The following is an 18,426-nucleotide window of genomic DNA, read 5'->3' on the forward strand; positions in this document are numbered from 1 at the left end:
ATTTTTAAAAATTGAAAGTACATCTGAATTAATTCTCAACTTAAAATTTAGGCAAAAAATTACAACTCAATGTCACTGGACATGCCTGAGATTGATGTAAAGCTAGCAACAGGCATAAATAACTATAAATAGGTGGTTGAGGGCATATAATAATAGTCCAGATATTCCTTTTGCACAAAAGTAGAAATGGTGATCTTTTCAAATGTTTTACATTTCAGTGTGTAAATTTTGTGGAAAAATTTATTTTCTCTGTTCAATTGGAAGAATTGTCCTTGGCCATTTTTCCTTGAACTTGCTTTTAAAATCTGTGCATAAAATTGATTTTTAGAATTAATAGACTTTATCTGAAATCAATGCTTTAGTTGTTTCAGAATTTATACTGTAGTCAAGATTACATTACTTTTATGAAAGGGAAAATAGAAATAGGCTAATATCAAAATTAATTATTTTCCTCATTTTCTTTTCAAATTTTGTTTTTATTCTTGGATACTGTGCATAGATTGCTGTTCCATTGACTTCTACTGACTAAGCAAATCTAATACTGAGTTAATACTGAGTCTGGTTCATTTCATTTAAATAACAGTGCTTAAACATTGCTCAAAATTTAAGGACATATCCAAATTAAGAATTTCTGATTTTGTCTTTCATTGACAAATTTACCTTGTGCAAATGCAGCCTGAAAAAATAAGTAGAGACGTGAATGTAGGGAGCGGACATATGGATGGGATAGGGGAGGGAAAGGGGGGATGAATTAGGAGATTGGTATTGATATATGTACACTGCTATGTATAAAATAGATAACTAACGAGAACCTAGTGTATAGAACAGGAAACTGCACTCAGTGCTCTGTGGTGACCTTGGTAGGTTTAGTCGCTCAGTCTTGCGAACCCATGGACCGTAGCCTGCCAGGCTCCTTTGTCCATTGAATTTTCCAAGCAAGAACTCTGGAGTAGACTGCCATTTCTTTCTCCAGATCTTCCCGGCCCAGGGATCAAACATAGATCTCCTGCATTGCAGGCCGACACTTTTTACCAACTGAGCCACCAGGGAAGCACTGTGGTGACCTAAATGGGAAGGAAATACAAACAGGGGTACAACATTGTAAAGCAATTATACTCCAAAAAAATAATTTAAAATATATTTGCTCATGATTTAAAAACTCATGTTTCTGTCAAGAGGCATTCTTGACATAGTGCCAATACATTTTAATAAATTAATCACCTTGTACGTGCTATCAGGCATAAAGCATTATGAGTGGACTTTGACTAAGGTTGGTGTAGAGTTGCTATAATCAGAAGCATGGCACTGAGCTTATAAAGTCCACAAGATATTGTGCCAGAATGAGGACGTTCATCCCATCATGTTTTGATAGACTAAAATTGAAGGTAAGGCAGTGAACAACAAAAAGTATGTTTATTGTTTGCACTTCACTAGCCGTGTGACCTGGGAGAAGGCAGTGGCACCGCACTCCAGTACTCTTGCCTGGACAATCCCATGGATGGAGGAGCCTGGTAGGCTGCAGTCCATGGGGTCTCGAAGAGTCAGACATGACTGAGTGACTTCACTTTCACTTTTTACTTTCCTGCATTGGAGAAGGAAATGGCAACCCACTCCAGTGTTCTTGCCTGGAGAATCCTGGGGACTAGGGAGCCTGGTGGGCTGCCATCTATGGGGTTGCACAGAGTCGGGCACGACTGAAGCAACCGCAGCAGCAGCCGTGTGACCTGGATAATTATGTGCCTGCTCTGAGTCTGCTGTTCTCAAGAGAGGCAAGTACCAGGGAAGTTTTTGTGAGGATTTACATGAGATAATTAGTGTTAAGCACAAGATAGTGCCTCACTGATGAATAGATGTGTGAAGGAGAGAAGATGTAAAGGAAGAAATTTGATTTTGATTGCCTCTGTTGACTACAAGGACATTTTCATGCATGCACACAAAATATTGGCCAAAGCACATGAACAGCTATGTTCAGAACTCTGCATCATTAAATTATCTCCCAAGGCACTTCTGAATTTTAAGAAAACCATCCATATTGTTAACTGAATGTTTACTAAAGAAACTTTGTTAATTTTCTTTAATATTTGTTACATGTTAGAGTTAAGGATCTGTTCTGGGCAAAAATGTGTTTAGTACACTGCTCACATATTCCTATCTTTTGCATAGTGTCAGTTATACTTACTGTTTTTGACACCAAACCCTTGGTTAGGAAACAAACCCAATTCTAACATATTTATAATTTGTTAAGTGTTTTCAAGGACTATTTTGATGTCACATATGTAAGCCCCTTGTGCTCGTCTGGCTTAAAGTTATCACTCCTGTAAAGCACGGCTCCAGGGGTTTCTTCCCAAGACACCTGGAGGATTCCCAGGTGTAGTGTCTGTAACTCATCAAGCCTTGCCCTCAGCCCATCCGTACTAGAGTCAAGAACAAAGCTGATCTGTCCATTTACCTTTCACTTGAGAAGAACTGGCACGATCAATTACAAACAGCAAAATCTTTGACAATATAAACACTAAGATTCCTAAGTGATATTGACATTGGAAATCAAAATCATGAGAGAGTGAAAAAATAATGTCATTTTTTATATGTCGTCTTGTAGCCAGACCGTTTCTACTTCCAGGGCAGGGTTGATGGGTATGTGTGTGTGTGTGTGTTACACTATAACTTGTAATAAGATTTGTGTGTGTGTGTCTGTTATACTACAACTTGTAATAAGATTTTTGGTGATTGCCAAGGTAACATTACGAAGAAAACTTTTCTCTTTTCATCAGTGATATTTGTCATGTACCACAAGGGTACAAGAAGATTAATTGTATTAGATTAACTTTATCTAATACATTTATACTTTTTTCTGTTTAATGTTGAACACATTTAACATAGATACCTAGTCATATATCCAGGGGAATGGCTACTTAAAAGCAAATTTTGCATAAGTGCATAATCAAAAAAGTTCAAAATCCACTCTAGTAGACCTGAAGGGGAGAGACTCATTATTTGTTTTGAGGTCATTTATCAAAAGAGAAAAGCAGGTAAAAGAAAGGAAAAATATTTCACTGTAGTATACATTTTATATTTTTAATTAAATACTTTTAATTAAGCTTCATGTTGTTTCTGTGTTATTTGAGGAACTTAAACTGTTTTTATAGTAGTTTCATTTGTGTCCTTTGTTGTTACTTACCTTCATTAATACCTTGGGTGTAGCTGCAGAAGGCAAAGAGCAGGAGTGTTGTGTACTGGTGCCTGGGCATTGCTAGAGCATCATACACTTAGGAATATTTTGTTGACTCTTTCTTATTTTCATATCATGTTAATGAGCTGTAATTAACTTTATTGAGATAATTGAGTATGTAATAATTTTAAGAGTTTGTGTAATATATGGGCTTGGGCTTTTAGAATAAGGTAGTTAAACAGTTCCTCTTGAAAGTATGATGTGAATTACTTTTGCCTTAGGCTAATATTGAAAGAAACCTCTCTTGATCTCCCTTGAAGAAGTAATTGGTCTTGGCTGGGTCCAAGGTAGAGTGTACTCTACTAACTTTACTCCATGGTGAGATTAAATGTGTCAAAACAAAATTTTTGATAGGGGGAATAGAGTTTTAGTAAAATTGAGATGTTATGATGTTAACAGAAATTAATTCAAATTTCATTTTCCTTTTAGTTCGCAGGAAGATGAAAGACCTATGTCACCTTTCTATTTGAGGTATTTATTTGATTTTTATTGGTCTGTTATAGGGAATTGGGGGAGGGTTAAGAATTCTTTGGTTTTGTCTATATTAATTCTTTTCAATAGAATATTCTGTCCTGTAGCCAGACTAAGCTTATTAGAATCCCTTACCATAATGTTCATGCTATATTTTTCTCTCTTTAGTTTAAGAAATCTTAAAAAAGTTTTAATATAGTTGAAAAGACTAAAATAAGATATTTGGTTTTAAATTCAAAGATGTCAAAGTAGCCATTTTAATTTTAAAGTCTGCCTAATGATCAGGCTGTAACCTAAATTTTAAAAACTCCGTTCCACACACATATGCAAGTAGGGAGATCTCTGAGCCTAAGGCTCACTTGCTGAAGTACTCTTGGGTTATGTCAGATCATTTTATATGGTAGTAAAGTATGAAACTAACATTCAGCAAGTTCATGGAGTTCGGGATTATTTTCTAAAGTTTACGAAGTCAGAATGATAACTCTTGAAACAGGTAAGTTTACATCAAAGTAGATGTTAGATGAGATCACTTCCCTACAGACTAAAAAGTTTTTGTATTGATGTGATTATCAATGAACCACCTCATTTAGGTAATGACCTAGAGCGAGGTTTTTCTTACTTTTGCATTTCTTTCCTCACTACCTACCTACTTCAAAGGCTTAGAAAATATATTTGAAAAAAATATGACTGTATAAATTCAAGTTTAAATTGCTGAAGTTTTCTTTAACTTTTCCTCAATTTTGAATTCTACTTTTTAAAAAGTGTAAGGATATGACATCCATATTTTGTTTGTTTTTTAAATCTGATTTGTTGCAATAGTCTTAGAGTTAATGACAAACCCACAGCAAACATTATCCTCAATGGTGAAAAATTGAAAGCATTTCCTCTAAAGTCAGGAACAAGACAAGGGTGCCCACTTTCACCATTACTATTCAACATAGTTTTGGAAGTTTTGGCCACAGCAATCAGAGCAGAAAAAGAAATAAAAGGAATCCAAATTGGAAAAGAAGAAGTAAAACTCTAACTATTTGCAGATGACATGATCCTCTACATAGAAAACCCTAAAGACTCCACCAGAAAATTACTAGAACTAATCAATGATTATAGTAAAGTTGCAGGATATAAAATCAACACACAGAAATCCCTTGCATTCCTATACACTAATAATGAGAAAACAGAAAGAGAAATTAAGGAAACAATTCCATTCACCATTGCAACGGAAAGAATAAAATACTTAGGAATATATCTACATAAAGAAACTAAAGACCTATATATAGAAAACTATAAAACACTGGTGAAAGAAATCAAAGAGGACACTAATAGATGGAGAAATATACCATGTTCATGGATTGGAAGAATCAATATAGTGAAAATGAGTATACTACCCAAAGCAATTTATAGATTCAGTGCAATCCCTATCAAGCTACCAACGGTATTCTTCACAGAGCTAGAACAAATAATTTCACAATTTGTATGGAAATACAAAAACCTCAAATAGCCAAAGCTATCTTGAGAAAGAAGAATGGAACTGGAGGAATCAACCTACCTGACTTCAGGCTCTACTACAAAGCCACAGTCATCAAGACAGTATGGTACTGGCACAAAGACAGAAATATTGATCAATGGAACAAAATAGAAAGCCCAGAGATAAATCCACGCACATATGGACACCTTATCTTTGACAAAGGAGGCAAGAATATACACTGGATTAAAGACAGTCTCTTTAACAAGTGGTGCTGGGAAATCTGGTCAACCACTTGTAAAAGAATGAAACTGGACCACTTTCTAACACCATACACAAAAATAAACTCAAAATGGATTAAAGATCTCAATGTAAGACCAGAAACTATAAAACTCCTAGAGGAGAACATAGGCAAAACACTCTCCGACATACATCACAGCAGGATCCTCTATGACCCACCTCCCAGAATATTGGAAATAAAAGCAAAAATAAATAAATGGGACCTAATTAAACTTAAAAGCTTCTGCACAACAAAGAAAACTATTAGCAAGGTGAAAAGGCAGCCTTCAGAATGGGAGAAAATAATAGCAAATGAAGCAACTGACAAACAACTAATCTCAAAAATATACAAGCAACTCCTACAGCTCAACTCCAGAAAAATAAATGACCCAATCAAAAAATGGGCCAAAGAACTAAATAGACATTGCTCCAAAGAAGACATGCAGATGGCTAACAAACACATGAAAAGATGCTCAACATCACTCATTATCAGAGAAATGCAAATCAAAACCACTATGAGGTACCATTTCACGCCAGTCAGAATGGCTGCAATCCAAAAGTCTACAAGCAATAAATGCTGGAGAGGGTGTAGAGAAAAGGGAACCCTCTTACACTGTTGGTGGGAATGCAAACTAGTACAGCCACTATGGAGAACAGTGTGGAGATTCCTTAAAAAACTGGAAATAGAACTGCCTTATGATCCAGCAATCCCACTGCTGGGCATACACACTGAGGAAACCAGAAGGGAAAGAGACACGTGTACCCCAATGTTCACTGCAGCACTGTTTATAATAGCCAGGACATGGAAGCAACCTAGATGCCCATCAGCAGATGAATGGATAAGAAAGCAGTGGTACATATACACAATGGAGGATTACTCAGCCATTAAAAAGAATACATTTGAATCAGTTCTAATGAGATGGATGAAACTGGAACCTATTATACAGAGTGAAGTAAGCCAGAAATAAAAACACCAATACAGTATACTAATGCATATATATGGAATTTAGAAAGATGGTAACAATAACCCTGTGTACGAGACAGCAAAAGGGACACTGATATATAGATCAGTCTTGTGGACTCTGTGGGAGAGGGAGAGGGTGGGGAGATTTGGGAGAATGGCATTGAAACATGTGTAATATCATGTATGAGACGAGTCGCCAGTCCAGGTTCGATGCACGATGCTGGATGCTTGGGGCTGGTGCACTGGGACGGCCCAGAGGGAGGGTATGGGGAGGGAGGAGGGAGGAGGGTTCAGGATGGGGAGCACGGGTATACCTGTGGCGGATTCATTTCGATGTTGGGCAAAACTAATACAATATTGTAAAGTTTAAAAATAAAATAAAATTTAAAAAAAATAGTCTTAGAGTTGGATTTTAATTCAACCATCATAGTTCTGAAGTGTGTTGTAGGACATCAGGCTTGACCAAGTAACTGGTTTATAGTAGTGTTCTGCCCTTTAGAGACTTGAAGCATGTTGTGTAGTCACTTTGTGGCAAGAGAGGGAACGTTTGGGATATCAGTTTGAGACAGCATGGTGGTCCATTTGATTCATTCTGGTTTCCTGCCAGCCAGACTAGCACATTCTGGTTTATAAGCTATCTTGACTGTGCAATTGCTATAAACCCATGAGGATGTTGCTGGGTACACAGGGATGCTAGTATTCATTATGTAAATACACACAGTAATATCAAGAAAATGATTATCATATATTAATGGAAATTAAGTTCTAAACAGTACAGAAGACTGTAGCACCAGATCCTGATGACTAATGAGAACTATTCTCTGATTTGTCTTATTTTTATTACTCTGGGTAGCATCAATCTGTGTTTTGCATAGTACTGAATTTTATTTTTTACCACTCTTTTAAAAAGCAGGTGGGGAAAATGGGGTTATAAAAATCATAAGTCCTCAGATACATATTATTGTGTTTTATAGTGTAAGTTTTGTAATTACCTAGAGTAATACTGGAGTCTTAAAAAAGAAATTCTGTACTGCCAAAATGAAAGCAAAAGAATGTAAAGAAAGTTAACATATTTACTGAACTCATGATAGACCCTATTTGGCCTTTGGATATGAAGAGTAATAAAAACTAGAATATGATGGAAGTGGTGGGGGGACATGCATACTGCCCACATTTACAGTACAGGTAAAGTTGTAGAAAAAGGAAACATTCCAACAGGCATTCTTGTCACATGAGGGGAATTTAAACTCAGTGGAGATACTTCATAAATGCAAAACTAGCAATTATTTGGCCCAAAATTAAAATTTTCAAATGTAGCTTCCTTTGCGGAAAAACATTACATGGTAATCTTTGAAATTATATAAGAATTAGATTGGTCCAAGCTAATTTAGATTGTTTTTTGCCTACTTGACATGAAGCAGGAAGAATCTGTTGATAAAACATGAATCTTTTTTTCCAAATTATTTTCATGGCTGGTTTGAGCTTGACTTTTCCTGGGTTATTCTAGCATGCAGAATTCAAGTAGAAAAAATGTTATGTGATTATTCATTATGATTAGATTCTTCTAGATTTTTGGACTAGAACCATTAACATGTCCACTGATAATTTAATTTATAAATCAGTGCACTTTTTTTGTACTACCTCAAACAAGAGCAAATGAATGCTTAAATGTTTTAAATATATTTAAATAAATTTTTCTAGCGTCCTGTCTTCCATTCCCTTCTCTCCACTTTATTATAATTCCTTTGCTGCAGTGTTAGGAAAGGGGCATTATTTATGACTAATGAATTTCATAAAGATTTGTTAACATGTTGAAAAACAAAATTGGCTCTTTTAAATCCAAAATAATTTTTTCTGTGCCTTTAAAAAGTAAAACATGACTGGTAGTTGCAAAATGGTGTCTTCCCTGGCTAGGGGTATTGAATACTAAATATTGTATATCAACAGTATTGATTGGTTAGCTTTTTCAGAGGAGGAAAAGGCCAAATCAAGAGATGAGATACATCTAAGATGTGTATTCACCAAAAGTTCGTTCAACCACAAGCAGCCCGGTAGTGGGGATGGGTATTTAATGGTAGGCTATCCCATTTGGTGGTTTGTTCTGAAAGGTCTAACATGAAGTAGAACAGCACATCTCAGTGGCTGCAAGTTTGGGAGTGGGCAGTCTTCAGGTAGACCAGGTCAGAACAGAGGGAAGATAAAGGCAAAGCAGGCCTCCCATTTCAGAGGAAGGAGAATAGATGATCCATAAAGGAACTCAGATACAAGAGATTAGATTGGCATCCAGCCATTGCAGTGGACACAAGATGCATTATCTACAACAAGAGAGAATCTAGAGTAGAAATGAAGAGCAGATTGAGAGGCTATAGTGCACTAGTGGAGGTTCCAGGACTTCCCTGTGGCTGGGGGAAGGTGGTGGAATACAAGGACAGAGAATGAGAGGGGCCATTTCATTTGTTACCTTGCTCTACCTTTCACCTTGTAGAACTGCAGTTTCTGCAATTGCTCTTCTAACAATCATGGCTAAACCACTTGTTAATCTACTGGACATTTCCATTGTCTTCAAGCCTTTCTGTAGTAAGGTGGGGCTTTTATAAATAGACATACACTCAGATATTCTCATTCTGGGTTAATAATTTTCTCTGATAAGAATTGTCTTGTCTAACTCCAGTACTTCTCCAGCCTAACCTAACTCACCATAGAACCATTTGTCCTTTTTTGCAAAAGAAAGAAATAGTAGCTACAAATCTACACCTGTCACTGTCCCCATGTGGCAAGTTGATTGCAGCTTGTTATTCACTTGCTAAGTCCTGTCTGACTCTTTGTGACCCCATGGACTATAGCACGCCAGGCTCCTCTGTCCTTCAGTGTCCCCTCGAGTTTGCTCAAATTCATGTCCATTGAATTGATGCTATATAACCATCTCATCCTCTGCTGCCCCCTTCTCCTCCTGCCTTCAATCTTTCCCAGCATCAGTGTCTTTTCCAATGAGTCAGCACTTTGCCTCACGTGGCCAAAGTATTGGAGCTTCAGCATCAGTCCTTCCAATGAGTATTCAGGATTTATTTCCTTTAGGATTGACTGGTTTGATCTCCTTGCAGTCCAAGGAAGGGACTCTCACGACTCTTCTCTAGCATCACAGTTTGAAAGCATCAATTCTTCAACACTGAGCCTTCTTTATGGTCCAACTCTTAAATCCATATGTGACTATCAGAAAAACCATAGTTTTTACTATATGGACCTTTGTTGGCAAAATGATGTCTCTGCTTTTCAATATACTGTCTAAGTTTGTCATAGCTTTCCTTTCAAGGAGCCAGAGTGTTTTAATTTCATGGTTGCAGTCACCATCTGCAGTGATTTTTTTTTTTTTTTTTAATTGCAGCTACAGTAGCTCAAACAGTAGGTGTCATTGTTCCCCAGGTGCTTATTAGAGATTACCTGCCCTGTTGAAGTGATTAAGGAAATGAAAGAAAGGGACAGTCTATGCCAAACCCTTAGTGAAGGGTTTGCTGCAAAATAAACACAGACCTGTACACTAAAGGTACAGAACATACTTGGCAAAGACGCCCATACCCTGACTTATTTCCTAGTCTAGGCTGGAATCCCAGAAAAGGAACCCTTACCTCAACTGCTCAGATTAGTGTGAAAGCAACTTGGAGTAGGTGTTCTCTGGGCCACATACAGCCTGTTGTTTGAATTCTTTTGGTAATGTCCAGTCAGATCTGATTGGGATCTGTTGGTAGTTCTATTTATCGAAGTCTTCAGCATCCACAAGCCCAGGTTTTGGTTTCTTTGGTCATTTCCACTAGGAGTAGAGTGCTTGATCTCCGCTTTCTGTTCCTCCTCTTCTGTACCTGCTTACATCTCCCTTCACTGCCTTCACCTTCCTTAGGGACTATGGTCAGGTCCTGTCTTCATCCCATCCCACCCAACTTTGACCCATGAATTCCTTCTTTTTTACAAATTCCTGGATTATGCACATACCTAGAACCCATCTTTGCCTGTGCCTTAGCAAAATCCTGACTATATGCTTCAAAGACTGCATACCTATAATCAGTCTTATGTGGTGGGATCTAAACAGCTCACCTGGCCTCTAAATGTTGGCTCCTCACTTACCTAACACTTGTTTTTTAGCATCTTGATCCTCCTCTGCTCTCCCCTTCTCATATTGTGCTTCACTGAAACCCTTAAATTAACAGTTGTTATCTATTTCAGCCCTAGTTTTAATACTCATGGTGCAGATTGAAGCTAAATTACTATTTTAGCAGGTTTGGAATTGCTTAGGGTCAGTTTCAGAATTTCAGATGTTTTCTTGTTTTCCTGAATCAGGAACGTCAGTTAGATTTATTTCTAAACTAGTTGTTTGGTACACAAACTCAATATTTAGGATTTTGTTTTTATTCCTAGATTCTAGGAAGCATCAATTTTATGAAAGTCTTCTAACTGCAGAATTTATGTTGAAGAAAAAAATTTAGCTTTGGATAAATTCAGATTTAAATAGACACTGGATGAGATCTGGAAATTATACCACTCTTATCTTGATATGCAGAGATTTGGAAATTATACCACTCTTATCTTGATATGCAGAAAAATTCTTTCTAACTCACCTTTAATAGCTTCTGGGGGCTTTTCCACACAACTTGTGCTGTGCTAGAATTTCAATGTTTGTGATTTGGGGGAGTAACATTTATTAAATTTTTAATCATTTACTTTTCTCCTTAAGCATAATACATGTTTTCTAAATTATCATTTTAAGGTAAAAATTTCTTATTATTGGGCTTCCTGGGTTGATCATGATAAAGAATCTGCCTGCCAATGCAGAATACATGGGTTTGATCCCCAGGTCAAGATGAGCCCCTGGAGAAGGAAATGGCAACCCACATAGGAGCCTGGTAGGCTACAGTCCATGGGGCTGCAAAAAAAAACACAAAACAAAAGGGTCAAACACAACTTAGTGACTAAACAACAACAGACAGCTTCAGGGGGGTTACTTTTCCAGCACCTTGTGCTAGAATTTCTGTGTTTGTGATTTTGTGGGGGGGACGGTGTATGTGGTAATATTTATTAAATTGTTAATAGTTTATTTTTCTAAGCATAATATAATGCTTAAAATTATCATTATTATCCAATGTGATAACTTGGAGAAGTGTATTACCAGACATTGTATTTGTTCATAAGACTATTTCAGGTTACTAACTAGAAGGTAGAACAAATAAGCAGGTTGTTTATTTAATTATCTGCTTGATGTTTCACCCAAGATGATAAAGTCAGCTAGGTATTTTGGGTGTCTTTAGACCCAGATAACTGTTTACTTAAAATTGTTTTTTCCTGTCCATTTTGACTAGAACAGTATCTCTAAATTGAGGTACATCACCTCTGCTTATGGAGCTGTTTCCTTTTTTTCTTGGTGGTAAAATAGAAATAAAATTTGCCATTTTAACAGTTTAAAAGTTTTTAATTGTGATAAAATACACATAATATAAATTTTACCACCTTAAGCATTTTTAAGTACATTTCCACTAGTAATACACAAGAGTACTGTTTTTTCACATTCTTGTCAGCATTTGTTATTTTTCTGTTCTTTGTTAATACTATCTTTATAGTATGAAGTATGTGGAACTCATTAGAGATGCCAGGATCTCACTGGCCAAGACCCTGAGTCTCAAGAGAGCTGTTTTTTCATATTTTCAAAAAGTGCCATACAGCAGTCTTTTCAAAAAAAATAGTCCTGAGAAAACTGAATATCCACACACAAAAGCATCAAGTTGAACCCTTACCTAACACCATATACAAAAATTAACTCAAAGTAGATCAAAGATCTACATGTGAGAGTTAAAACTATACAATTCTTAGACGAAAACATCAGCCAAAAGCTATGTGACATTGAATTTGGCAATGATTTCTTAGATGTAACACCAAAGGCACAGGAAAAAGGAAAAAAATTGACAAATTGGACTTCTTTAAATTTTTTTAATTTTGTGATTTAAAAAACCACACTGTCAACAGAATAAAAAGCCAGCTCACAAAATGGGAGGAAATATTTGCAAATCATGTATCTGATAAGGAATTAATATCTAGAACAGATAGAGAACTCTTAAAACTCAGCAACAAAAATAACCAAATTAGAAAATGGGTTAAAGACTTGAATAGGCATTTCTCCGAAGAACATATACAAATGGCCAATCATCACATGAAAAGCTGCTCCACAACATTAATCATCAGCAAAGTAAAAGTGAAAGTCGCTCAGTCGTGTCCGACTCTTTGCAACCCCATGGACTATCAAGTCCATGGAATTCTCCAGGCCAGAATATTGGAGTGAGTAGTCTTTCCCTTCTCCAGGGAATCTTCCCAACCCAAGGACTGAACCCAGGTTTCCCTCATTGCAGGCAGATTCTTTACCAGCTGAGCCACAAGGGAAGCCCAAGAATACTGAAGTGGGTAGCCTTTCCCTTTTCCAGTGGATCTTCCCAACCCAGGAATTGAACTGGGGTCTCCTGCATTGCAAGCAGATTCTTTACCAACTGAGCTATCAGGGAAGCCCCCAATCATCAGCAAAATACAGATCAAATCTACAGTGAGATACCACTTCATACCCATTAGGATGGCTGCTATAAAAAAAATAGTAATAGCCAGTATTGGTGAAGATGACAAGACACTGAAACACTTGTGCATTCCTGGTTGAAATGTAAAATAGTACAGCCACTATTGAAATTAGTTATGGTGAGTCCTCAAAAAATTGAACTTAGAATTACCATATGACCCAGTAGTTCCATTTCTGGGTATATACTCAAAAGAACTGGAAGTAAGGTCCAAAAGTGATGTTTGTGCACTCATAGTCATAGTAGTAGTATTCACAATAGCCAAAAGGTAGAAGATAATGTCCATCAATGAGTTAAATGTTCAACAGTGAGTTAATGGATAAACAAAGTGCAGAATATCCTTACCGTGGAGTATTACTCAGCCTTTAAAAAGGAATGAACTTTTGACACATGCACAATATGGATTAACCTTGAGGACATTTAGATTAGGATGGTGCAAATGTAATTGCAGTTTAGGACTGTGAATTTTAAATCATTATAACTAGGCTCAAGGATATCTTTATTAATCAAAATAGGAACCATTACAATCAACACGTTTTTGCCAATGGGAAATAAGTTTGTTTATTCCTGTAGCATAAAAATCCATGATTTTGTGAACTCTTGGAAATCATTTTCTGCATCCTGTTTGTTGTGGAAGCATTTTCCCTGCAGAAAGTTGTCAAGATGCTTGAAGAAGTGGTAGTTGGTTGGTGAAAGGTCAGGTGAATATGGCGGACAAGGTAAAACTTCATAGACCAATTTGTTCAACTTCTGAAGTGTTACTTGTGCAACTTGCAGTGGGGAGTTGTTGTGCAGAAGAACTGGGCCCTTTCTGTTGACCAGTGTCAGCTGCGGGCATTGCAGTTTTCAGTGTATCTCATCGATTTGCTGAGCATACTTCTCAGATGTAGTGGTTTCACTGGGATTCAGAAAGCTGTAGTGGATCAGAACAGCAGCAAACCACCAAACAGTGACCATGATCTTTTTTGGTACAAATTCGGCCTTGGGAAGTGCTTTGGAGCTTCTTCTTGATCCAACCACTGAGCTGATCGTTGCCAGTTGTCATATAAAATCCACTTTTCATTGCATGTCACAATCCAATCGAGAAATGGTTCATTGTTGTTGTGTAGAATAAGAAAAGAGAACACTTCAAAATGACAATTCTTTTGATTTTCAGTCAGCTCATAAGGCACCAGCTTATCGAGCTTTTCCATCTTTCCAGTTTGCTTCAAATGCCAAATGACCATAGAATGGTCAACATTGAGTCCTTCAGCAACTTCTCATGTAATTGTAAGAGGCTCAGCTTCAGTGATGCTCTCAGTTGTTATTGTTCAGTCATTCAGTCATGTCTGAATCTTTGAGACCACATGGACTGCAGCATGCCAGGCTTTTCTGTCTCTCCCTATCCCCTGGAGTTTGCTCAAATTCATGTCCATTGAGTTGGTGATGCCGTCCAACCATCTCATCCTCTGATGTCCCCTTATCCCCCTGCCTTCAATCTTTCCCAGCATCAGGGTCTTTTCTAGTGAGTTGGCTCTTCACTAGGTGGCCAAAGTATTGGAGCTTCAACATCAGTCCTTCCAATGAACATTCCGGGTTGATTTTCTTTAGGATTGATTAGTTAGATCTCCTTGCAATCCAAGGGACTCTCAAGAGTCTTCTCCAACACCACAGTTCAAAAGCACCAATTCTTCAGTGCTCAGCCTTCTTTATGGTCCAGCTCTCATATCCATACATGACTACTGGAAAAATCATACCTTTGACTAGATAGACCTTTATTGGCAAAGTGATGTCTCTGCTTTTGAATATGTTGTCTAGGTTTGTAATAGCTTTCTTCCAAGGAGCCACCATCTTTTAATTTCATGGCTGCAGTCACCATCTGCAGTGATGTTGGAACCCAAGGAAATAACGTGTGTCACTGTTTCCATTATTTTCCTATTTGCCATGAAGTGAAAGAACCAGATGCCATGATCTTAATTTTTTGAATGCTGAGTTTTAAGCCAGCTTTTTCACTCTCCTCTCTCATCTTTATCGAGAGGCTCTTTAGTTCATCTTCACTTTCTGCCGTTAGAATGGTGTCATCTGCATATCTGAGGTTATTGATATTTCTCCTGGCAATCTTGATTCCTGCTTGTGATTGATCCAACCTGGCATTTCCCATGATGTGCTCTGCATATAAGTTAAATAAGCAGGACGATAATATAAAGCTTTGACGTATTCCTTTGCCAATTTCCAACCAGTCCGTTGTTCCATGTCTGGTTCTGACTGTTGCTTCTTGACATGCATACAGGCTTCTCAGGTCAGGTATTCCCATCTCCTCAAGAATTTTCAACAGTTTGTTGTAATCCACCCAGTCATAGGCTTTTAGCGTAGTCAATGAAACAGAAGTAGATGTTTTTCTGGAATTCTCTTGCTTTTTCTATGATGCAGTGGGTGTTGGCAGTTTGATCTCTGGTTCCTCTGCCTTTTCGAAATCTAGCTTGTGCATCTGAAAGTTCTCAATTCACATACTATTGAAGCCTAGCTTGAAGGATTTTTAGCATTACCTTGCTAGCATGTGAAAAGAGTTCAATTGTGTGGTAGTTTGAACATTGTTTGGCATTGCCCTTCTTTGGGATTGGAATGAAAACTGACTTTTCCAGTCCTGTGGCCACTGCTGAGTTTTCCAAATTTGCTGGCATATTGAGTGCAGCACTTTCACAGCATCGTCTTTTAAGATCTGAAATAGCTCAGCTGGAATTCCATCGCTTCCACTAGCTCTGTTCATAGTGATGCTTCCTAAGACCCGTTTGATTTCACACTCCAGGATGTCTGGCTCTAGGCGAGTGATCACCATTGTGGTTATCCAGGTCATTAAGACCTTTTTTGTATAGTTCTTCTGTGTATGCTCTCAGTTGGTTGTGGTCAACTTCTGATGACCAACCACTGCACTCCTCATCTTCAAATGTCTTGTCTCCTTTGCAAAACTTCTTGAACCACCACTGCATTACACATTCAGTAGCAGTGCCTGGGCTAAATGTTGATGTTGTGGGTTGTCTCCACTGCTCTATGACCCATTTTGTACTCAAACAAGAAAATTGCTTGAATTCGCTTTTTGTCCAGCATAATTTCCTGGTCTAAAATAAATATAAAATAAACACCAAGTAATAAGTCATTACAAATAATATAAAGCAATAAATGCACATTAAAATAATGTATAACATAACCACATTTAAGAATGCATTCCAATATCAAACAAAAAGTTTGATATTAAAGTTCAACAGTGCAAAACCGCAGTTACTTTTGCTATAAAGACCAAAACTAGAGACAGTGTTATCACAGTGATAAAGAAGAAAAACATTTGTCAAAGATCACACCATCAATGAGGATGGACTGAGAAATGTTCTCTGGCCTTGCAAGCTTCATATTGCACCATCTGAACAACACAGTAACCACAAAGAGAGAAGGAAGGCAAAAACACTGACTTGGATTCCTTCCAGTGTTTACTGCTGACCAGAAAAGCAAGTGACATTTCCCCCAGCTGAACACAAACTTATTTTCTGAACCATCCAGATCTGAGTTGTGTATTCTTTTTCATCTCCTATTTAGAGACTAGAACATTAAGTCCACAAAACAATAGAGAGGAGGGGGCATCCCCCTGAGGTGCTCAGTTACCTAACAAAGGCATTTGAGAAAGGGAGATTATTGGATTTAATGCATTCTTTCAAGTGTACACTGCTCAAAGACAAAGTACAAATTTGTTTCTGATTCTCCAGCTTAATCATAAATTGGACCACAAGTCCAAACAGCAAGTCCACTCAAATATGCATTGTAGATTGTCCAAGGGTAGACTCATATCCTGGCTTTTAAAGTGTACATCCAAGAGAAGGCATCTGCCCATAGCCAAGGGACAGTGAAGTAAACTCAGAACAATATGCCCAGCCAGGTTTTTGATAAGGGCTCTGCCTGAGTTGATTGTTTCCCCTTATGAACCACTAAGCAGAAAGAACTATTTGGGACCTATTAAGAGAAATTACAAACTGAGAGAAAGGATGATTTGCTCTGAGGACTCAGAGTAGAAACAGATTTCAGAGGATTGCTTTTTATATGATTCAGAGGAAAACTTGGGAAGTACTATTTGCTACTGCTGTTCTCAAAAATGCTCAAGGATATAACCAACCTCTTCAAACATGAGTAGGAACCTGTAAGGGGAGAATAAGTTTAGAATTAAAAGGCTAGAGATACAGAACAGCTGAAATGAGGGAAAGGGTAGCCTAGAAATGTATTTGCAGATATTGTTAAAACTTTGCAAGGCAGTAAAGAGCAGAGAGTATTTGAAATAAATCAAGTTCATGATGAGAGAGAAACTTGAGAAGTTCTTCCAAAATGAAGAAAAGGATAAAGGAAAAAAAAAAAAAACTATGAGAGAAATTATGTTAGATATGAAAATCAGAAATTGGAAAGCCAACCTGAAAATTATGATTCTAAGAAGGAAACCATACTAATAGAAATAGAAGTTAATATATACTTCTCTTATTAGAAGTATATCTGTTCAGGCTCAGCAATATCCGACTGTTTGCAACCCCACAGACTGTAGCCCTCCAGGCTCCTCTGCCCATGAAATTTTCCAGGCAAGAATACTGGAGTCGGTTGCCATTTACTTCTCCATGGGATCTTCCTGACCCAGGGATCAAACCCTTAGAAGAATGCATACTTCTATTAATAGAAATGGAAATCAGTGTCCATATTTACCTAGTTACCGGCTTCCCTGGTGGCTCAGCTGATAAAGAATCTGCCTGGAATGCAGGAGACCTAGGTTCAATTCCTGGTTTGGGAAGATCCCCTGGAGAAGGGAATGACAATCCACTCCAGTATTCTTGCCTGGGAAATCCCATGAACAGAGGAGCCTGGCAGTCTATACGGTCCATGGGATTGTAAAGAGTTGGGCATGACTAAACAAGAGACATTTTATTATTTATTATATACCCAGCTAAATGTGAGGTGAATCTAAAAAAATATTTTTTAACTAAGAAGTAGAAACCTGATTATAATCATTAGTGGAGGATCAAAGACAGTGATGAAATTCTCAATTTCTTGCAAGGAAGGTCAGAGAGTAGAAGCAGGAGTCAGGAGTTGTAGGGGGCTTTTCTGGTTGATTGTTTTTTGTTTTTGTTTTCACTGTTTATTTATTTAAATTAAGTAATTTATTTTAATTGGGGAATAATTACCTTACAATATTGTGATGGATTTGCCATACATCAACATGAATCAGCCACAGGTATTCATGTTTCCCCCTGTCCCATCCTGAAAGCCCCTCCCAAATCCCTCTCCACCCTATCTCTCTGGTTGTCCCAGAGCACAGGCTTTGTTTTTTTGTTTTTTGTTTTTTTAATTTAATTTAATTTTATTTTTTAACTTTACAATATTGTATTGATTTTGCCATATATCAAAATGAATCCGCCAC

The 18,426-nt window shown here is 37.4% G+C and overlaps 1 protein-coding gene across 15 annotated transcripts in view; it reads left to right on the plus strand.

Moving 5' to 3' along the window:
• The window catches only part of FAM13A (family with sequence similarity 13 member A), a 337,193-nt gene that overhangs the window by 244,854 nt on the left and 73,913 nt on the right, over window positions 1–18,426 (plus strand). For 14 of the 15 annotated variants that reach the window (XM_059887328.1, XM_005207750.5, XM_059887325.1 and 11 more), the window contains 1 exon segment: window positions 3,659–3,700. The exons of the other annotated variant lie outside the window; for it this stretch is intronic. In XM_059887328.1, coding sequence (XP_059743311.1) covers window positions 3,659–3,700 — 42 coding nt within the window. 15 annotated transcript variants of the gene reach the window in all.

The sequence above is a fragment of the Bos taurus genome, chromosome 6 (assembly GCF_002263795.3).
Source record: "Bos taurus isolate L1 Dominette 01449 registration number 42190680 breed Hereford chromosome 6, ARS-UCD2.0, whole genome shotgun sequence".
Taxonomy (NCBI): Eukaryota; Metazoa; Chordata; class Mammalia; order Artiodactyla; family Bovidae; genus Bos; species Bos taurus.